We start from the raw sequence: 23,485 nt of genomic DNA, 5'->3' as shown, positions 1-23,485 counted from the left end.
AAATTAATTTTATAAAAAAGATACCCAAAAAAACTTCAATTGATAGTGATAATATTCACGTTTTATCCATTGCATTTGAGACTTGAGAGACCATACGCAAAATAGAGTCTAAAACCAAACTAAGATGAAACATTACACAAATATATAACTGATAAAAATAAAATTGAAGATGGTCAACATATACAACGAAACTCCTAGCAAGAACAATATTGGACACGTTAAAATATTCACCTAAAACCTATGACAGATAAACTAAAAAAACAATAGAGAGCAAATAATAACTAGAATCCATCAGCACATGAATGAGAGAACATAGAGCAACTATCAATCTTCTATTCTTCTTCTACCGTCGCTGAGGATCCACTGTTGAGCAACAAACCAACTGTATCCAAAATGGTCTGCTCTTCAATTTCTTTTTTTCTCTCTTGATGTTTGCAGGATATCTTGCTGGAGAGTTCCATTCATTTGCAGCCTTTTCTTTCTCCGTTTGAGCTGCCGAAGGGGACTCAGGACCAAGAATAGAGTTAACAGTTGTCAATCCAGAACCTTTATTATTTTCTTCTATTTTTGGTGATTTTGGCTTGCTGCTGCTATGAGTGGCCTCACCCAAGAGACTCTTCAAAGGTGTGTGTTCTTTACTGCTGCTTCGTTTTGTTATCTTGCTGATTGTTTCTTCGTTCTTCTTTCTGCCTTGAGGCTCATTGATAACCTGATTTAGAGTTGGAAACCAAGCAGCTTGTGAGGTGGAATTTGACTGTTGTGGGTTCTGGATTTCAGAAGCCGCTGCGGCACCGTCCGCCACATGGCTTGGCTCAACCAATGTCGTGAAAGATGGCAGCTCAAACATTTCTGATTTTCCAGATAGCTGTCTATCAGCAGGTGCAGCCTGTGGGATGTTCACATCTGATTTGCTTGCTTCTGTCAATGCCTGCGGACCGGTTGATGGTAAGGTTTCTCCATCAAGAACAGTTGGTGCATCAGATATCATCGAGATAACTGTTTAAAGGATCGTGGAAAAAATCATTAAATTATTTTTTCTTTAGTGATTTATATAAATAATGCAAGGGAACAACAAAGGTGTACGTACCTGAACTAGAGCCCCAGTTACCATCCAAACTGTCGCGCCGGCTACCAGAGTCAACCGAAGCCTCGGTTCCAGGTGAAGTTAGTTTAGTCAAATTATTAACTCCTTGATCTTGAACAGGCAGTGGCACAGCAGTAACTCTAGTCACTTCATCTGAATTATCTTCAACGGCAGAAGTCTCAGCATTTATAAAAGAATTTGATGTATACTTGCTCGCAAGGTCTTCTATAGCCTTCACTAATAGTTGTGCATCTCGCGCTTCAAGTGAGTCAGCAGAAGTATCAATTCCAGATGAACCAAGTTTAACCAAGTTATTATTGCTTTGATCTTGAACAGGCTCTCCAGTAGTATCATCTTCAACAGCAGAATCGAGTTGCACAGAAGAAACGGTATTTGTCGAAGAATGTGGTGTATGCTTGCTGGAAAAGTTTTCCGCAGCATTCACTGATAGTTGTGCATCTTGTTCTTCATGTGAGTCTTCCGCAGCATTCACTGATAGTTGTGCATCTTGTTCTTCATGCAAGTCTCCCACAGCATTCACCGATAGTTGTGCATCTTGTTCTTCATGCGAGTCTTCCGCAGCAGTCACTGATAGTTGTGCATCTTGTTCTTCATGCGAGTCAGCAGCAATACCAGTGGATTTGTTATGTTCTTCAGACAATTTGATATTGCTATTGATTTCACCTTCAATTTTACCAGTTTCACCAGCATCATCGCTATTATTCCTAAATAAGTCACTTGATTGCTCAACTTCTGGTTGCAAGAGGTCACTAGGTTGGAGATCTTTCACTATAACTTCAGTGTCATTTTCCACATTAGCTCCTACAATATTTCCATCTACTGATACATCATTTATTTCAGCTGTGTCATTATTGATTATGTTGAATGTGTCGTCAGTCGCAGACTGAAAGGATGTCTCCCTCTGATATTCATTTGGCGAAACCATTAAACTACTTTCGGGTTGAGAATTTTCATCAATGTCACCAGGCCCATCCTCTTCAGAAAAATGATTCTCATTCACCTCAGGTTTCATAGACACTCCAATTTCATGCGATCTTTGATAAGTTTCGGTTGTGAGCTCAACCAACGAAACTTCAGAGCAATCTTCAGAATCCGCCTTCATTTTACCATCCAAAATTCGCACATCTGAAGAAATGACATGACTCCTTTCACTCAGTTGGCTTGTGTTGAAATGAAAATCATTTCCATTGGTAACATCTTCCTCGGGTTTCAATGACTCACTCTGAGAATAGGCTACATCAAGTTTATCATCATGCACAGGAAGTGGATCAATATTAACATTCATGTCTTCCTTTTCCTGTGAAACCTTGACATCACTGCAAGTAGTAGACTGTATTGCATGTGCAGATTCTAACTGAGTATCGTTTGTGATTATAGACGAGTTTATTTCTTGAGGAAGTTCATTTTGGGGCAGCAAAGAAACAAACTCGGATCCCTTATTTTCCATTGGATTAACAGCTCCATCATTTACAATGCTATCGGTTGACTCCACAATTTCAACCATGTCTCTTTCTGATTTTACCTCATTGCTTCGTTTCAAATTAGACTCCTTTTCATCACATATCAAACTAGAATCTGTCACATTTTCAACAGCATAGATATTTTTTTCTGACAATACTTCGGGCACAGCTTCAGCTTTGCTGAGACTTGAGTCACTTGACAAACCAGAAAAACCATCACCATGCACAATACTCGATCCTTCAGTCTTCGAATCTGCAATTGAGCTTGTTAATGAATCCACAGTAGAGACTGAAAATTGACCTTGCGACCCAACTGTATTTCCAACTTCAAAACTTTCAGATGGTGGGATTTTTGGATTTTGAATTTGGCAGTCATTGCTTGAGTTGGCAATCGATAGACTCTCATCTGCAGCTGTGAAACAAATTATAAGACATAATAGAACCACAGAAAAGAAACAAATCTTGGAGTGAGAGTGATATAACATAAAAAAATCGTGTGTGCATCCGTATGTTACTCTAGATATTTCAATCAATATACTTCCGAATAAACAAGTGGAAACTCTTAGTTTCTTGTTTCAATTTTACCGTTCCAACAACAAAAATGTAGGAATGTTTGAGGAAAAAATAGATACATAAATTAATTCAGACAATATATTAAGATGACCTATGAGAGATGCACTTTAGAGGGTGAAGTGTAATAAGTTGAAATTGTAAAAACATAGGCGCACTTGCATACTCGCAACTATGGTATTGTTAAACTATACTCCATTGATTTTCAAAAAAATAGTTATAACTCCTCACTTTACACTCTAAGGTAAATCTCCCACTTGAGAAAAGCCAGATCAATATAAATTGGAATTTTGAAAATGTCCTTTTCAACCAACCAGAGCCATTAGTTCTAACAATTTATTGGTAGAGAAAAATAAAATTCATATTTCATTAAATAAAATAAAAAAGGAAGTGGGAGGCTGTTGCCAAATTAACCAAACCAACCACATTTTGACATACTCTATGAATATAGAATCAAAAATAGTTTTCTTGTTGTACCAAACTTTTCCCTTAAGCATTAAGTCATTAAATTTTCAACAAGGTGACAAACAAATTCAAAAGCTTAAATAACACTCATAAAAAGGATAAACAAAGTTTTAATTAATCCACCAACAAGTATTCTACTGTACCACAAATCCATAACTAAGTAATGCTATATTTGGATCCGCATTAGCTTAGTAGATCTTACATCACAATGTAAGTTAACTGCAATTTTCACAAAGCTACAACGCGGCCGCACAATGTGACCCCAATTTCGTCAAAATCCAAACACAGAGACTAATTAAAGTAAAGCCATTTTGTTACCATTAAAGTCATTGTCCTCGGAAGACCCTAAAAGGGTATGTTCCTTTGTATTGTTGACTCTTTCCAAATCAATGCCAGAATCCAAATTATCTCCTTGTTGCAAAATAGGCTTAACTCCTGGACTTAATCCATTATCTGAAAAATCAGTAGCTGCATCTGAATAGACCTCACTTTCTGACCTAATTAATTTCCCTTCAATTCCATGGTTCTCATTATTTGAACCAGACACAACCAAACCTAGAAAAATACATCAACACATTAAAAAACCCTAGTATTTTAGAATGAGTTGATTAATTAATTAATTTCGTAATATTGATCAATAATACTAATAATAATAATAATAATGTTAATTAATGAAACAATGCATAATATGAAGACATACACAAACCTGGTGTTGTTTGTTGGTGTTTGTAACCATGAATGGTTCCACAGATCTTCTTGTGAGAACGTCTGTGTTTAGCACTAGGATGTGGATTTGGGAATGGCCATCCACATTTGTTACACACATAAACTCCATGATTTTCGTGCCCTTCAAAAACAAACAAACCCTCGTGAGCGTTAAATTTGAAAAGAAACAAAGATACAACATGTGAGTGAGTATAACCTAGAAAGATAAGGAAGAAAAACACAAAAGCGTAAAAACCAAGAAATGGAAATAAATAAATAAGAAATTAAGGGGGAAGAGAAAAAGAAAGTACCTGGAGCGTGAGATATTGTTTGATCTTGGTTGTGCATTTGGAAGAGAGAGTAAAAGTCAACGAAAGAAACGAGAAAGTCAAAAGAAGAAAGAGAGAAAATGAGAAGAAGAGCTATGAGAGATAGATATAAAAGACAGAATAGAAATAGGAATTGATTGTTAGAGAGAAAGAAGGAGAAGGAGAGTGAGAGTGAGTGAGTGTGTATCCTGGATTTGGTTTGTTTGGAATAACGCCGTAGAAAAAGACGTAGGGTAGGGGCCCAAGGTCCATGTGAGTGAGTGAGTGAGTACGGCTAACGGGTACTCCTATAATTAAGTCAATAAATATTAATTTTTTTTTTTTTAATCAAGTAGCGTGATGGCTAGAAAATCCACCTTAAAGGTAAATATTAAATTAAATTATTTTTTAGTTAATAAAATTATTAAATTTATTTTATTTTATTCATTTTTATTTTTTTGTCATTTTAATAATATTTTTTATCTATTATTTACGTCTTACTTCACATATCTTACTGATTCAGAGTGATGGAGTGTATCTTCATTTTCGATTACAACCATTTTAATCTAACATGTTTGAGGTGATCAAGTAAATATAGTGTTATCTATAAAAAAATGTTAAGCAACATTATAAAATGAAATTATGATAGAAAATAAAATTAATTAAATAGTAAGTAATATGCAAAAACTCTGATACACCATACACATAGTAAGTATTTGGGGTAGGAAATGGATTTCCTAAAGTTGAATTTTGGTGCATTTTGGTGAGTTGAGAAAAGGAGTGTTTATTTGGCTAAGAGAGAGAAAGTAAAAACTTTAAAAAATAAATAAATAAATTGATTTTGTCATAATTGCACATAACTTTGTGAAACTGAAGGAATTTGTACCGGCAATGAATCTTCAATCTTGATCCATGTATGTTTGTTTGTTCCGTTTCAAACGCTTAAAATACGTTGAAAAATGGCATGTTGTTCTTGTGAGGGTGGGAGGGTATATATATACAGTAGGATCAAGATCACCTGCAGTTGAGTTCAACTGCAGGCCCACACAGTAGAGCAAACTGTCCTGTTATAATTTAAATAATTTATAAAATAAATAAAAAACAGTGTACAGCATGACCCTGCAGTTGATTTTTAACTGCAGGCAATCCAAACTCATATATACACAACAATTTCGTTGTTAAGTTGTCCACATGAGTCGCACGTGCCATGTGCCCGTGACAACCTCCACCGCTAAGAACAGCGCTGTCACAGTGAATGAGGTTAATGTCCAAAACCAAATGGATCCTACTGTGAGAAAATGTGTCTCCTGCTGCTTACAAACAATACATATACCATTTACTATTCTTATATTTTAAGTACCAGCCATAAAAGAGAAATTTCCTATAATAAGTATAAATTATCTCAAAAATTAATGAATGAATATATCAACGGTTGATCATAATCATAATATAATATTGAGTATAATACTATACAATACATGCATAATTAATGTATGTTGAATATATGTTACTATCCCTTTAAAGGTGAAAGAAAGATGATGCTAAATCCCACCAACCACAACAATGAAAATCTCTACCTTTCACTATCCTAGCTTCTTATTTTGTTTTTTCTTTGGAACAAAGTTAATGGTTGATGGTACGGATTAACTTAAGTAGTAGTAACATGATTAATAGCCCATGTGGGCTTCCGCAAAATCACAACGTGGAGAGAGGAGGGACATATATATACTAATTAGTGTTCTTAATTAACAGCTACTTATCTCATAAAAACTAAAGAAACTTTTTTTTAAGCTGAAAATTTATATGTCTGATGTGATAAATTTATAAATGATATTTATTAATTGTTAGACTTAGAATATAATTTTTTTAACAAAATACTCAAGATATATACTACCACTAGTTCATATTTGGGATTATTCTGTATCACTGTTGGCCCCTTCTCCAACATACATATATACCGTATGATTTTAACACTTTGCTTTATATATTTCTGTTGTTGACCGGTCACTTGTCGTTGTCTTATTTGGACTCATACGGTTCACAAATCTTTTTCAACATTTCCTTCACCGTAAAGTTTCATTTTCCAAAACAAAATAACAAATTAAACCATGTAATAGAGTTGATTTACTTAAGGTGATTAAGACATCGATTACGAGATAGTTTGAATATGTGTTTAAGAAGTAGAGGCAATCTTCATCTTACAAGTAGTTTTGTAAGGATAAGTTAGGCGTAATACCAAATTCTAAGAAAGACTCTCATCACTTGGATCAATTGGTTGTTGGTAAAATTTTATTTTCTTATTAAGAATTTATATCTAATATTTGAGCAAAACATCTAAATAGTCGGTGCCAATCCTATAAATATGATACTAAATTATAAAATTATAATTTAGTTTTTTCCTCTTTATGGAGACAATATTTCGGTTCACCAAAAAGTTTTGTAAACTATATAGAGATTCCATCTCAGAATTTTAACGGTGGGGTCATAATAATTTGGTGGTGCAATAGAAACCCACCATGTGATTCTGTTGTTGGGATATCTTGCTGATAGAAACATGCTTCACTGGCTGATCTAAGAAATTTTAGTTATGGTTAGTGTTGGAACGTGACTTGACTTAGAAGATTAATACTAATGAAGTAGCTAGTATTAAATTACAAAACAACAAACTTTGGTACTTTTTATTTTTGGTAGGACAAACTTTGGCACTTTAATTGCATCAAAAGATAAATGATTGGGAGAATTTGTCTCGTTCATAACAGGATTTGTTAGTCCTGTGTTGAAAAATCACATTTAAATCGCATTTGTTATCATTTGAATGGTGGCTGTCAAAATGTCAATTATTTTGTTTTGAATGCGCCATCCATATATTTGTTGTGAAAATTGCACTTTAGACCCCTTGTTGGTTCCAGATCCTCCAAAAAATCCAAAATACCCTTGATTTTGGGTTCAATATACTATGAATTCTACAATCCGAAATTCATTTTGGTTCGGAAATTAGATTCCGAAGATGCTTAAATTCGAATTGCACGTTCCAAAATCATGTGATGTATCATTGAATTGAAATTCACAACTTATCATAACATGTTACATTTCTTTTCTTTACCGGTGTTGATTAATTTGTTTCTGCTATCTCCCATTTATACCAAAGTAGTTCAACACACAAGGTTTCCATTTAATTTTTCCCTCTTAATTTTTTTTCCATTTAAAAAAGAACAGACATCGTATTTATGGTAGTGAAAATTGATGTCGGTGATGGCGATTGGCATATCGATGATGGTTACTATTTTGTTTTGCAGTATGTGAAATATTTTGGTTATAATTTTTTTTTAAATTAAAAAGAGAACCAATAAAATGTGGGTTTGTGGGTAAATAAAGTTTTCAAGTTCACGTACGACACGCTTTTGTGAGATTTTCGTGATGATGCTGTTCGCACTATATAGTATAACTCTTTTACAAAAGTTATATGCATTCAATTGGTTTCACCATGGAACCAAATGAAAATGGATTTGATGCATTCAAGATTAGTCAAGATTGTTGCAGTTAAATTCTTGGTAGTGGTACTGTTCGATCAAGATAGGACAGTTCAAATAGATCTTCATACGGTTTTTTATTTTTATTTAATATATATAAAATTCTGCGATTAAATTCTAGACCGTCCGATCTCAATCAAATGGTCACAGATCATTGACAGCTTGACTGCATGCTTCCTCTGACTCCACATAAACCTGATCCGAAACCAAACATAGTCTTCATCTGGTTATGTTGTGTACTCAGCATTTATTTTGACATAATCGTAGCTTAAATCACAGCCCCATGCTTGTCCATGTCCTGGTCCATCGCCTGTTAGTAGGAAAAGGATATATCAAATAACAAACATGATAATATTAGGAGGAAATAAAAAAGAAATTCACACCCCATCCCCATGTTTATAAATTTTAGTCGGTTCAAAAAGGTGGGGAAAATACCAATCGATGTCTGTGGGTGACTTACCAATCGATATCTGAATTCTAACTGTACCGTGAGTCTCCCCGGCCTTTCTCAGATAACTACTAGCCGCTCCCCTGCCACGGTTCACAAACATTATAATATATAGATAGATAAACGAACAATAACATTAGGGATGAAATGAAAAGTGTGTTAAATGTTTTTTAGGCTTATTTCTCTATCTAGCACACAGTACAGGTGCAAGCATGGGTAGAATCTAAGCTCTAAGGATAGATGAGACTTGCATAAAATTTCTCAGAAGAATGTACCATATATATTTAGCCGGCAGAAGCATCAACAGCAATTAAAATACAATTTCAAATAACATTTTTATGTTGACATGCAAAAAAAGGAAACAGACTATGTTCTTTTGCTTAAAATGGAAATAGATAGCTGAAAATGAAAATTTTGAATTATAAAACCTAACATGATAACAACTGTTGGTACATATGTCCTGTATTGCATGGAAAAACATATGTTTTCAATCTCGATTTTTATTTTTTGGACAACTAATAATTTGACTAAATGATTGATGCTTAATTAAACAGTCCCCTTTATGCAATTGATCTTGCCCTCAAATTTTATTCTCATTCTACACTATATTGTATTGATTCTCTAATGAAATGCTATTAGGTCAAAGAAAGTAAACAGTTTACTTTATGCAATAGTAATGGTAAAGTTATACCCTTCCACAGCATCAGAAGATGTACATATACTTTCTGGCTATATGATAAGTATTTTGTTACTGTCTAGGTTTGTTAAGGATGTGCTAAGAAAAATCAACAGTAGATGAAAAATTCAAAGAAAAGATTTACTAGTTTAACAGATGCAAGTAAACTAACAAAAACCAACTCTTACCGGTCAAACGATTGTGGTTCCCCACCATCCATTAGTAAAGTATCGCCCAGTTCCACCCTAAGTAAATTTTGGTTGAAAGAAACCCCTGAGTAACCAGCTGCGGCGGCAATTCGTCCCCAATTGGGGTCTCTACCATATACAGCCGCCTGATGATCATTATGTTAGAAGATAGGACTTGGCAAGATTCAAACAATAAAAAAATTCTTCAGTTTGACTATCATGCCTTTACAAGCGAAGATGATGCAACTGAACGAGCAACTTTTGCAGCTTCAGCCTCACTATTTGCACCAGTCACACTGACCTACAAAGTGAAGATGGAATTTGGTTATAAAATACAATATAAAGCAGGATTCGGACCACATTCACACTAATCAACATTAACAAAACTACATAATCTAGTTACATAGCAACCTAATAGTAGAGTATAGGAATATACACATAACTGTCCTCAATGCATAAAACAAACTGTCCTCAATGCATAAAACAAACCTCAATGAGGCATGTTGCCCCCTCTCCATCCCAAGCTATAGATTTGGCAAGACCTTGCATTACCTGGAAAGGACACGTAAATTAAAATTTCACATGTATTGAAAGAAGAGCACTTCTAAATGATAAATTCCATGTCTTAAGGAAATCACAGGACAAATCTAATAAAAGAGAGTATGACAAAAAGGAAATCTCAAACATCTTTTATTATTTTTTTGCAATGGAAAAGTTAGCATTATAAGATATCATCATACTCGAATATAACATTCAAAATGCTACCAATTCTGCATACTAACCGCAAAACCATACCCTAATAAACACACCAGTGGGTGGGGTGCAGGGGAGGTACTTGTTATTTTTATTTTATTTTTTTATTAACCCACTGTATGAGATACTTCATTATTAATTAAAAAAAAAAAGTAGTGGGGATAATGAATATGTCACCTCCTAAACATTACAGAATATTTAATCCAAAATGGGACTATAACACTGCCTCCAGTATAATGGTCATAGTACTTCATTTATTAGCTTTAAAAGAACGACCAAGCTTCCAACAAGAGCTGACGTATATCACTTATTATTTCATTCAACGGGAAAGATTGAATATGAGATGACAAATAGTGATGGAATTGTACAAAGTCAACCTTACCGCGTCTAGGCATGCCTGAAGCTGAATTGCCTCATCACTGTCTAGAGACGAAATGCTGCTTAGCCCAGACAACCCACTAGCCAAAGCAATAACAGTATCATTAGTACTTGTATCTCCATCTACCTGAAGCAAGATGATGCAAAATCAATGTAAGAATCAATCATAATCCAAAGTATAACAAGCAAGATCTTTTTGACGAAGAGGCACAAAAGAACTTGCAGTCTCCATAAAAGAGTGAAAATAACATACAGTTATCTGGTTGAAGCTTCGATTAACAGCAACCCGAACCATCTTTCTCCAAACGTCACTGGTTACCCCGGCATCTGTTGTTATCACCTAGCGTAGATTTAGTTAGTGGAATGGACTTTGAAATCCATATATATATATATTTGAAACATGAAAGCATCAAGTCAGACATACCCCAAGCATGGTAGCCATATTTGGGTGGATCATTCCAGAACCTTTTGCCATTCCCCCAACTCTGACCTTTGTTCTTCCAACCTAACCAATACCCAACAATAACAAGAGTTAGACAATCTATCTTTTTTCTCACCCCTTGAAATTAGAACCAGATATAAAAGGCTTATTTAGTTTCCAAAACTATGGAAGCTATCATACATATCAAGGTTATTTCAATGCCAATGGATTCAACTATCCTCCCTTGCCTTTTGTTTTGTAAACATCAATGGCCCGTGCAGGTCGTAATGAATTGAAGCATCCAATTACAATTTGAGGCAATTTGAGGTGAAGTAGACTATTGCATAAAATGATAAAATTTTCTAAGACAATCAAGTTGTTGATTAGTTTTCCATACGTTAACCACTGGTTTCTGTGTCTGTTCATATCAACAACCCGTACAACGGCACAAGTGAATGAAAACATTACATTTTATTATTTATCCACAAGACTAAATCTACCCATTCATACAAAATATGTGTTTATATATGTATGCTTCTTCATAAACCATATTAATATGCAATAGTTGTATGAACACGAGGCCAGCAAGAAAAGTAGGAACAAGCAATACCAAAGACTCGATTGCCACACTCTTGCTAACAAGATCTGTTGTGGTGATTGCCACTGCTGCAGAATCTGCCCTGTATGCAGACAAATAAGCTTTAAGCTTTAAAGAAGAAGTGAATGAAAGAAAGATTGAAAGTAGACACAAGTTTTGGTAGGAGCTTAACATTTTTCAATAAATAAGAAACTAAACTGCTGAAAATAAGGCTCAGAAAAAAGCTGTGGATACAATGGTCATTGAAAAACTATAAAAAAAATGATCTTCACATATGATTCCATCTCATCCCACTTATAAAAAATGAAAGTAAAATTAATTCATAAATGCAAGAATTACCCCTCATCTGAAGAAGATATTGAATTCACTAATAAAGGAAGTGAGTTTAGTAGTGCCCCCTGAAAACAAAATGACAAATATACAACTTTTAAAATAGCAGTAATTAAACAATTAAGCTTGTTTGAATATTTGTCAAGTGGCTTGTCCAGAATCTTGTGAATATTACAGAATGTAATCATAGAGAATACAAGCACATAGGATATAAAACTCAATGAACAGAATCTCTACATATACCTTCTTTATCCTTTGACCAATTACACCGGTAGATTCAACTAATATTTCTTCTGCCTTCACTCCCAGTAGCTGAAATTATGAACGTTTTCAATAAAGACCGCATAAACCAATTCAATATGGAGCACTATAAGGAAGATCAGTCAATTAAACACAATAAAATAATGCATACCTTTGCAAGGGTTTCCACACATTCTATCATATCATGGTAACCTGCTTCACCCTGGAGATACATACGGAAGGACTCAATCACTAAAATATTGACTTAATTTCAGCCAAAATAAAATAAAATTAAACATGTTAAACGATCTAAGTTATTACGAGACATTCCTCAAACTAAAGTAACAAGAATAACACTACACTTTAGTAGACTATATGTTGATTATTACTCAAGGCCAGCCCACAGACACATCAAATGGAAAGAGATTAAGTAGCTTACCGTAGCTGCATTTGCTTGACCTGCATTAATTAATACAGCACGTGCCTGAGAAATTGAAAAAATTGATGATTTATCAGCAGGCAAATCAAACAATGAATTAAGTAGAAGCCGAATTCTATCTTGACGAAAAAGCAAGCAACATAAAACTTTCTTACGGTGTTTGAAATGTCTAGTGTAGTTTTGCAGTATATGACAGGAGCAGCAGCAACCACATTAGTTGTGAATGAACCTGAAAGAAATCTGGTCACATAAAGTGTTTACCAAACCCAGTATTATTATTATTATTATTATTATTATTATTATTATTATTATTATTATTATTAGTATTAATATTTTGACCACCAGTATTCGGCCCACTGAACCGCCTAATCTGGTTCGGGATCAGTACTCAGTTCTGACCCTCCCGGTTGCAGTTGCGGGTACCAAACCCAAATTTAAAACAGTGATAAACAGAAGATGGAAGCTAACCAGCAGATATGGCATCAACATCACATGTAACAAGTGCGAGGTCAGGCTTTTCACCTACAGCGCGCAACCCTCCATATATTCCCGCAGCTTTGAAACCCTCTGCAGCAGTAACTCCACCTGGAATCTGAGAAGTTCAAAATATAAAACATTTTGCACTTCAATTAACAAATTGAAATAAGTATCGAATTAGAAAATTACCTGCTTCCAAGGTCCTTCGGGGAGGAAAATGGGAGCAGCAGGAATGTAAGTTGAAGCCTGATTATTCGTAGCGGATACAGAGCGAATCTTGAAATTGTTGCGAGAAGCAGCAAAAATCTGAAAAGGAATAGAAAGTGAATATGTGAGGAAATAATATGCAGTGATGGAAGAATGTGAAAGAGTTGAAAGATACCTTTGAGTTTGGGGAAGTAGTTGAGAAGTGAAAATGGAGAGAAAGGTGCTGCTGAGGAATCATACTACACGAGTACATTGTTATTATTAAGGTATGTGAAGACCGAAGAGACTCTTTGGCTTTTCTAGGGTTTTTCAATTTGAAATCAAATACGCTATCAAACAGTGATCACAAGTTGATACGGAGGTGATGAGGCGGTTGCGCAACGGAGCGAAAATACGACGGCGGGTGAATGATGAAAACACCTGGTCTGTGTTTTCTGCTAGGTGATTGATCCAACGGTCAAGATTTAGGGAAGGAGAGAGAAGGAGACAATTGGGGAAGGAGAGTTGGGATATCGTATATGAACTGATTAAAAATAAAATCGTAAATCGAACTAATTCAAATCAAAACCGCAAAAAATTATATTTAGTTTAAACAGCACGGATGATTTTTCTTCTAAACCGCGAAATTTGGTTTGGTTTCTGATTTTCATTTTAGAAAATCGAACCAAACCAAATCGTAATACTTAACTTAACTTTATGTCTCTATCAACTAATAATAATTAACCTATTATCTAATTCAACTTAGCAAATCCAACCCAAATTGAGTTCATAAATCAATAGGTTGTCAAAATGCGATCCAAAACTATACTGTTGATATTAAAATAATATCATCATATTTTTTATATCGCGATAAATCATATAAATAGAACCAATCATAATCGCATTAGTTTAGTTTTGATGACATTTTAAAAATCAAACCGCATCCAATTTTATCTCACAATTAGGACAATTTTTATGTTCAAAACCGAACCAAACAGCACCGCACCACCAGCATCGCATGAGAATCCACATCCGTAAATTTTGGTTTATTTAATTTTTATTTATCCTCATCGTGTTAAAAAACCTCCATTTCTCTGCAGCCACCGCAAGCAACCACAAAATGAACTTCGAGAATTTCCATAAAGCACTATCAGAATTCCAAACCAATTGCAGCAAGGTAGTTCAGAATCTAACAACCAACCTAAACCGTTTCCCAAACCCTCCACCATTGGCCCGCATAACCCAAAACGGTACCCCTATCCGCCCCTTGTCAACGGAAGCAATCGAACAGAGTCTCGAAGGCGTTCCCGTTTACGCTCTCAGCAATTCCACCGATGAGTTCTTGTTAGTTTCCGGTGCTTCCAACGGAAAAAATTTAGGTCTATTTTGCTTCAAAAAAGAAGATGCTGAAGCTTTACTTCATCAAGTAACCGCTATTGATCCTCTCATCCCTAATGGATCCAAAGTTGTTCCAGTTGCTCTCAATAAGGTTTATAGAAAATGCTTTCGCTTATTCTCTTTGAATTTTGATTGTTTATTTGTTTAATTTTGATATTTGAAACTTGTTTGTTACGTTTTGTAGGTTTTTCAACTCAAAGTAAATGGTGTTGCGTTTAGATTGATACCTGAATTCTCTCAAGTTAAGAATGCACTGCATGTGAGTGTCTCTGTTATTTCGATTGCTCGGCTTCCTTTGTACAATTAGTTTCTAATATTACTTTCTAATTTTACATTCTAATTTTAGTATGCTTGAATTGAAACAACGTCGAATGAAAACTTATTATATTGTTATACAAGTCTGCTTTGTAACTGCATTTTAAAAATATCTTCGAAATACTGGATTTTCATTGGATGTCGGTGTAAGTCTAGTTTAAGCTTAGAGTACATGTTACATTTTCTATACTTAAATTTAACTTGGTAGAAGTAAAAATCACATAACCAAACTAGAAATTTAAGGCCATTTCCTATAGTGGATTTTTTTCTCTCCCACTTTTGTAACCTTGGTCGGGTATGAATGAACTATAGGATGCCAAATGTGGTATTTGGGTATCTACCATGTTATTGTTAACATGCCAGTGTGCAAACTGTCGTTAAAATTAAGTCTTATGTTATGTCTTTTAAGTAGAGTCTTAATTATTAATAATGAAGAATTTAAAACTTTTAAACCAAACCAAATTATTGAAATTCTTTTAAGGCTCTGGTAGGGAGTTAGGAGGGAAAGGAAGAAGATCAATGAAGGGAAATCTTTCACCTTATTTGGAAGTGTTTTCGGAGAGAACGACAGAATACCGATGACTAATATTTTCTTTGATTTGAGAGTATTATAGAGGGATAAGAAAGATTTGAAAATTCATTCAAAACTCCAGGCAAGATGGGAGACTACTCTCCGTTCCATTTCCTCCATTTATCTTGAAAGCTCTCTCCTCCAAACTCCCAAACAAAGCTTAATGGTTTATATTTTACTGTCAAAATCATCTGAAATAATGAACTAAACATATTACTCTTTTAAATTCAAAAATGGAAGCAATAAGGGTCTGAATGTCAACCATTTAACTAAAGTGCCTTGGATAGCATGGTAAAAAGTCAATCAAACTAACTACTTACACTGCTGACTTTGGCAACATAACAACTTGAATTGTTCCATATATCTTTTTTATCCCTCCAACTCTCGATGATAAATGGGCCTTCTTCATCACTGTTTATGGTATCTTTTGGGCTATTCAATGATATTCTTGGAATTTTGATTGATTATGATGCCACCTTATGGTGGAAGAGGGTAAAAGAAGTTCCTCTTTGAACTAGTTTCTTTTTAATACTTTGTATGCAATTCATGATGGCAAATCTTTATTTTGGGATAAAATTAGCTTGTGAATAAAAACTTCTTAACAAGAATCCACCAAGAATTTTGATTGCTTTTCAATTTTCATGAATACCCAGAATTAGAGCTTAACTGCTCTGGTATACTACTTTTTTTTTTGAATGGCGCTCTGGTATACTACTGAATGTATTTACACCGATTTGGTGCAATTGTTAAAAATCGGTCATTCATACTTAAAATTAGTTAATGCAAGTTTGGAAATTTGTCTGCTTCTACTTAGATTGTTGCTTGTCATTTGAGGTATACAGTAACAATTGCCTATGTTTGTGATTTGCAGGAGATGGAAAAATCTGGCATTCCTTCTGACGCCTTTTTTGGTGTTCCAACTTTTCAGGTTCCTCTCTCAGATATTTAAGTCTTGATAGTATGTCATTTGTGTCTTAGTTCTTATGTTGCAAGAAATGTAATGATAAGGGATTGAAGGAATGAATTGCAACATGTTAATACTATATAAATATTAATATGCAGAAAAAGAGAAAGACAAAGAGAATAAATGACTGATTTCATTTGGGGTTGAGGTCCTTGTCTCAACAATGACAGCCTTGCTGGTTTGTTGGGGACAGGGAATTCAGAGCTTCTATACTGCTGGCTATCTGCTTTTAGGTAGAATTAGAAGCAAGATTATGCAAAATTGGGTAAAATATTAAGGACATGCATACAGACATATAAAATAAATCAAAATGAAATATTTTAGAAAAAAGAAACGTAGTAAATGATCTCATATCTTACAAGCACATGATTAATAATGAACACCCAGAAATTTCAAAACTTGTGGGGGTTAACTTGGTCTTCTTTTGAGAAGCATTAGTAAACTAATGGTGCTGAGTATCTAAGTAATGTGTGTATTTTTCTTGTGTACATAAATTGTACATTTGGTTTTATGTTTAAGTAAAATGTGGGGAATAATCAAATTATCAGAAAGACTGACCAAGTGAGAGTGAGATATACACTGTAATCTTTTATTCTGGTACCGGTATCAATTTAACATCATTTCACAAGGGATTTCCTGCATGTAAAATTCAATAATAGTCATTGCCACACATTTCCAGCTCTTATCATAGGCTTTCTGTTAGGGAATCCAAATTCTTCTGTTAGTGGTCTTAATCATAGTCATATCCTTGCGTAATTTTTACATACTAGTATATGGTTGATATTTCTATGTGGTCGGGAGAGGATCTACATTCAGAGCTGGGATTGCAATCACCCTTCCCTGGCAGAGAGGATATGTGGGAAAGTTTCAACATATGGCTCATAAAGTTGTGTAGCCTTCCCCCAAGGAACTTAGTGTTAGCACTCCCTCCCTAGAGAGCAAAGTTGTGTGGCTCTCATGCATAACGCTTGGTCATCAATAAAAACAAGATATTTATTGAAATATTTTTAAAATATAAATTTCCGGAAATTTTATTTCTTAAGTTAAGCTGGCCTTTTCTGAAAAAGTTTTAAAAGTTAATAAAGTTTCAAGAAATCCTGGGTTGACTCCTTTGTACATTATTTATGTTTACAGAAAAAATAAATCACATGGTTTATGTTCACTCTTTGCTTAACATTTCTGACCCTGTCTCTCTGGTCCGGTGTGTTTCTTAGTTATCCTTCTTATAAGGACTAATATGACATATTCTCAACTCTGAATTGTGGTGACGTTTTATAGAGTTCAGAGATGTGCTTTCTTTCTTGTTACAGCATCATGTGTAATTTTTTGTGTAAATGGCATCCCCGCTCTCTCTGTCATTGCTTACTAAACGATCTTAACAAGTACTCATCTTCTCTCTAAAAGAAAAATGTTAAATATTTAGTGTTTTATCCATGAAGCCCTAAATATAAAATTCTCGTAATTCACTGCTAGGCAGAAATTCCTGCCAGCACACTCCTGGAGTCCTGTCCCTCTTTCCATCCAAAGATTAGCCTCCCATTCATGCATTCCTGGACCATGGTTCATTTCTTTTATCTATGACTTTAACACTGCAAATGCTTATGCCTGACACCTAATACTAACCATCAGTGGCCAAATCTTCTATTTCAGTCCTGCATATTTGCTGTCATTTATTTAAATATGTGCCAAAACTTTAGGTATTGATTTGACAAGCATGAGTTAGTTACATACAGACATGGTGACCTAAAAAAACCTTCGCTCTTAGATGTTCGAAGGTCTTGGATTTGCAAACGATCCATATATGTTTAATGGATTTACTTATGATATTTGTGTGTCATGAAAAAATTAAACACGGGTACTGTGTTGATAGAGACACTATGGACTGATTTTGTTCAAAGTCTTGCAAATGTATTAGGGATCATAGTTTGTGATTGCACTTCATTTATTATTTTGCTGGAATCCCTGACCTAGTGTTTTGAATTGTTATATTGGTGGGTTTCAGTCCAGAAATCTGATATTGAAGAGCCAGAATAAGAGATATCGTCCACTTTTCTTCAGAAAGGTTAATTGATGTGCCTGCATTGCATTATCTGAGTTTAGGTATTTATAAATGAAGCTAAATTTAAAGCTCCTCACATTTTAATTTTTACAGGAGGATTTGGAAAATTCACTTGAAAAAGCATCTGGTCAGCTGAATAGAATAAAATCTTCTACTGGACAAGGCGACATTGAGGTACAGATTTCAATAGCCCCCCTTAAAGCACGACTTCTTCGTTTCAGTAGACTTACCCATGATCAATTTTTTTCAGGTTGCAGCTCTAGAGGATGTAATAAAGGAAATGAAGGTGAGTGTGATGTTACAAGGGGAATAGGTTCATTCAACCCATAGTTTATATTCCCTATTTCCCTTTTTTTGCCGGAGTTTTTCCTTCTATATTTATTCTTTTGCTATGTACGGAATTTATTTTTAAATTGAAACTAACAATAAAATAATTTTTCAGGAAAATTCTACATCGAAATGGGATGATGTTATTTTTATACCTCCTGGATTTGATGTTTCAACTGACCCCAAACAGCAATAGTGCAGGATGATCTATCGATGAAATTGATCAGTAATGTCACCTTTTGTATTTCTAGTATTAGCTTTTAAGTTTAACTCATGGCACATGACAAACAATTACTTAGGTTTATTGAATATGACACAAAATTTGACCGCAATTGCATACTCTTAAATACTAAGTAACTTCCATATGAAATGTTAATGGAGAGTTTGGATTTTTCATTTTCTTCTTTGTTTTCTTTATCACAAGTAGGCTTGGGTGGACTTCATAATCTCTGTTGGTTCATGTGGACTGCATAGATTTGCATATTGTCACTTGAAGATGCATTAATTGATGGTGAGATTGTTAAATGATTGAATTTGGAGTTGTAATATCTCACATGGATATTGTCTAGACAGAGGAAAAACAATTAAAAACTTTCTACTTGTTTGCCTGTGTAGGTCTCATCATCAAAATTTATTTATTCATTTGTTTCTCTTCCCAAATAAACGAGAAAATGGTATAATCCTTTTTACCTAACTGGGCCAATTGAACACATTATATGAGATTAGAATGCAAACTACAAGGTTTGATCATATTCTGAGCAAGACAACCAACAACCTCAGATTGGTTAGATATTTTATAGTAGTCGATGTTTCTTAGGTATTCGAGTAGATCCTTTGAGATGGTTGATTAACGACATTTTCATCAGATAACTGAAAAGTGTCAGTAGAGTTAGACTAGTAAGTAGTAACTGTCATCTTCTCGTTGTTTTCCAACTAAAACAACCGAGCGGATCCAAAACTCAAGTTCTAATTTGAATCACAATTTACTTCTCCTTCCTTATCAACAACAATATCTAAACCAATTTTTTAATTATTATAGTACACATGGCTTCCTTTTGCAATTTTCTTTAATTTTTAGGTTAAATAAGTTTTTAGTTCGTACAAAATTAGGACCTTTTAAGTTTAGTCCATGATAAATTTTAAATTTAGTTGCATTTTTAGCTCTTTACCTTTTTGCAATGTTGGTGATTTTTGTTTTACCCCCTGTAAAAAAATTTTGCTTTTACCCCTGCAATTCAAAGATTTTTTGTTTTTAGACCTTCATTGCACACGTAAGCATCTGACTGGACATTTAGATGACATGGCTTGCCTACATGTCAAATTATTTTATTTTTAATATTTTTTTAATGCTAGCTGGATATTCCCTCTTTCATTGACACAAAAAAAAAATATTAAATTTCCTTTTTTAACAAATCAAAAAAATATTGAAATATACAAAATAAAATAAAAACATTCATCTTTCTCCTTGTTCCATAGAAACCCAGAGCATTCCCTCTATTTAAAATTGAAACAACTTGCTCCTTCATCTAACAACAACATTCCTCGAACCTACCTTTTCATCTTGTCACATCTTCTCCATCTTCTTTGATTTGCATTTTCATCATCTCCAAAACCTTCTTCTCTCTCTCTCGCACGCGTTCCCTCTGTTTCTCGCACGTGTTCGCACCACCACCACCATTTTCCGGGTTTAATTTTGATTTGTGATGTTCCTTTCACCGTCAAAATAGAGACATATACCACTAACCCAAATCCATACCACGAAATCGACAGTGACGACGGCGAAAACGAAATCGACGGCAGATCTTCTTCATCAGAATCTGTTCATTAATTTCGATTTGTGTTGTTTTTGGTGTTTTAGGGTTCGATTAATGTATGTGTGTTATGATTTTCAGTTTTGCAAATCTGTTCGTTAAGGATTTTATAGAGAAATGTTTCATTTGGTGTTTTGGATTTGTCTCAAAGGAATGATTCAATTGTTCCTCTTGCTGCAACTATCTTTGCCGTAATAGAACAATATATCATATGTAGAAATTATACCTACTCTAATTTTTAAACACTTACCTTCTCTACCACCAAATTTCTGTCGTCCTATGATAAATTATACTAACCAACCATTTTCAAATTTAGCTCATAATTCAAATGCATGCACCAACAATAGTTGCTTTGGTTCGTGGATCACATGCATGAAGTTCAAACTATTGTTTAATTACTCTCTCCATTCTAATTTTTTGATAGTAGCTTCTTTTATTTTGGTTTCAAAACAACGAGTAATCTCAATATATAGTTCACATTAATTCTATTTCTTTTTATGGATCAAGTATAGTCTAGTGGCTAGAATTTCTACTTTAAAGTGAATAAGTAGAGTTCAAAGTTCGAATCCTAATTTCTGCGTATAAAATGTGATATTTCTATTAATTTAATTAAACCCATGAGACTTGACATTTGTGATTAAACTATACCCTTTGCGTATTTGTGCAATTTGCATTGAAATGATAATTTGCAAAACATTTAATGATGAAGCAAAAGTGCAATTTTGGTACAAAATATATATCGATTAAATTTTTTAATATCTGCGCAAAAATCTTTAAACATATGAAATGGAGCCATGGAGGATGTAGTTTCTATAAAATGTGTATGTCCTTCTTCTTCAAATAGAATATGATGATGCTTACTAACAAGTAATCATGATACATATATTTAATTCCACAATTATTCTCACTAATTATTGTCACTACCCACTAATTGATGCCATATACCTACTTTAATTCTTTCACCAAAAGCATATGCCATAAAAGATTGTAAGAAAAAGTCTCATTATTGAGCTAAGGGGATGAAATCACACATTTTTTTCTCTTTGCTTTTCATGATTGCTGTTATTGAAGTGGAATAAGTAGCTTTCACTAATTCTATCAAAAAAAGAAAAATAGCTTTGATCAATTAATGTATATGTGACAATATATATCATCTGGCCAACCAATTTAGTTGCATTCAACAATTTCACTATCTATTAATTCTATAGTCACATTCATCTTGTTGTAAACTTTATAATCACTTGCAACACCAATGTTTCAATACATTGGCTTTCTCAAATAAATTCTATAATTCAACATCCCAAAGTTTCTAAAAAGGAAGTAAATCATATAATAGCCGAAAGCATCACTCATAATATGCAATCAATTCATGCTTCTTGTTTTCTAGCAAACCATATAGATTATTATTCACATAAAAATGAGGTCCATTTTAGATGATATATGCAAGTTTCTTCTAATATAACCAAAGTCCCGGTTCGATCCCTGATTTAGGTATGTAGCGTTAAAAATTTTAGGAAAAATTTATCGCTCATTTGAAAGAAGATACATAATTTACGCAGAAGGAAAAAAAATTATTCACATAAAAATGAGATCCATTTGAGGTGCTTCCATTCATTCTAACACTCATTAAAATTCTACTATTTAAATAATAAGGCATCATATAGTGACTTTTAAAAAATAAAGGTTGGACAAGATTCTGCTAGCTGGTTGCCATACTTTGATTCTCATTTTACTACCTCCCCATAAGGGCCATAACCAATAACTAGTCGGTGAAGGTCTAATTAACATTACATATTTACATGTGTGTATGGCTACACTTAAATGGTGTTTCACACAACCAAAAAAAATTTGGTTTGGTAATGACTTCCAATTAATGATGAATTTTTTTGAGAGAATCGTAGTTAGAATATTATTGTTTGAAGTAATACTTGGTAAAATTTTATTTATCTCTTAGGCGAATTTTGAATCATTACAAGCTCATTTTTTTGAGGAGAACCAAATTAAAAAAAAAAGAAGAAAAGAAGATAGTGTTTCATATTAGTCCATAGTTAGGTTTCTCAGGTTTCATTCAGGAATCCTCAGACATATTACTTGTAGAGTTATTTGCTATCTACCAGGGTCTCATTATGGCGAAAAGTATGGCTATTGATGAGTTCGTCTGTTACTCGGATTCACGAGTTATAGCTCACAATCGTCAAGGAAGAAGTGATGGAAGTGTTATGAGTTAGACAATAATGAAGAGTATCCGCAACTTACTCCAAAGTAATTGGGAGGTGAAGATCATCAATATCTATCGTGAAGCAAATAGATGTGCGGATAAACTTGCATCGATGGGAAGTGAAGGGAGTCATTCTTTAGTCTACTATGAGTCCCCACCTTGTGAGGTTGGTCAGATTGTTAATGATGATTCTAGGGATGTGTCTCTCCCCCGTTTAGTTCCTAACTTGTAATTTTTCTCTTTCGAGCCTAGGCCCCGTTAAATACCAAAAAAAAAAAGTCCGAATGTCAAATATCATGTTTATGCTGTGTTGATTCAAGACATTAAATAACTGATTTCTCAAAGTAATATTACTTTATGCCACACTCTCATAGAGAGGGAAACAATTGTGCGGATTTATTAGCCAAACTTAAAGCCTATTCAGATTTCGATCTCATGATTCACGCTTTTTTCGGGAAGACTTCTTTGATATTTTTAGGAGTTCCACCTTAAAGATTAGTCCTTATTTCTTTTTTCTTTCTCTTTTCTTTTGTTTGTTTTTATTA

The 23,485-nt window shown here is 34.0% G+C and overlaps 3 protein-coding genes across 4 annotated transcripts; 1 reads left to right on the top strand and 2 right to left on the bottom strand.

Moving 5' to 3' along the window:
- Positions 1-120: 120 nt before the first annotated feature.
- Positions 121-4,904, bottom strand: LOC123914238. Of its 2 annotated transcripts, none has more exons than XM_045965312.1 (5): positions 4,617-4,904; positions 4,307-4,447; positions 3,919-4,155; positions 1,088-2,977; positions 121-996 (listed from the first exon to the last, which is right to left on the bottom strand). In XM_045965312.1, exons 1-5 carry the CDS (start codon positions 4,651-4,653, stop codon positions 344-346), a joined length of 2,958 nt encoding a protein of 985 aa, XP_045821268.1. In that variant the 5' UTR covers positions 4,654-4,904; the 3' UTR covers positions 121-343. The 2 variants fall into 2 exon arrangements, with proteins under 2 accessions (XP_045821268.1, XP_045821269.1); XM_045965313.1 differs by having other exon boundaries at positions 1,088-2,971; positions 4,617-4,819.
- Positions 4,905-8,134: 3,230 nt separating this feature from the next.
- On the bottom strand, positions 8,135-13,856 carry LOC123914237 (arginine biosynthesis bifunctional protein ArgJ, chloroplastic). The gene is made up of 17 exons (XM_045965311.1): positions 13,474-13,856; positions 13,281-13,397; positions 13,083-13,206; positions 12,770-12,843; positions 12,615-12,659; positions 12,348-12,398; positions 12,179-12,247; positions 11,945-12,003; positions 11,618-11,687; positions 11,011-11,091; positions 10,840-10,926; positions 10,591-10,713; positions 9,945-10,007; positions 9,679-9,756; positions 9,456-9,601; positions 8,604-8,674; positions 8,135-8,453 (listed from the first exon to the last, which is right to left on the bottom strand). Exons 1-17 carry the CDS (start codon positions 13,549-13,551, stop codon positions 8,371-8,373), a joined length of 1,419 nt encoding a protein of 472 aa, XP_045821267.1. The 5' UTR covers positions 13,552-13,856; the 3' UTR covers positions 8,135-8,370.
- A 472-nt stretch (positions 13,857-14,328) lies between these two features.
- On the top strand, positions 14,329-19,509 carry LOC123914236 (protein TIC 22-like, chloroplastic). Its single transcript, XM_045965310.1, has 7 exons — positions 14,329-14,766; positions 14,860-14,934; positions 16,433-16,489; positions 18,528-18,587; positions 18,678-18,758; positions 18,835-18,870; positions 19,027-19,509. The coding sequence occupies exons 1-7, from the start codon at positions 14,398-14,400 to the stop codon at positions 19,105-19,107; spliced, it is 759 nt and encodes a 252-aa protein (XP_045821266.1). The 5' UTR covers positions 14,329-14,397; the 3' UTR covers positions 19,108-19,509.
- The last annotated feature ends 3,976 nt before the right edge of the window (positions 19,510-23,485 follow it).

This window comes from Trifolium pratense, linkage group LG3 (genome assembly GCF_020283565.1).
Source record: "Trifolium pratense cultivar HEN17-A07 linkage group LG3, ARS_RC_1.1, whole genome shotgun sequence".
In the NCBI taxonomy this organism is placed as follows: domain Eukaryota; kingdom Viridiplantae; phylum Streptophyta; class Magnoliopsida; order Fabales; family Fabaceae; genus Trifolium; species Trifolium pratense.
This window is presented reverse-complemented; position numbering and strand designations above follow the sequence as displayed.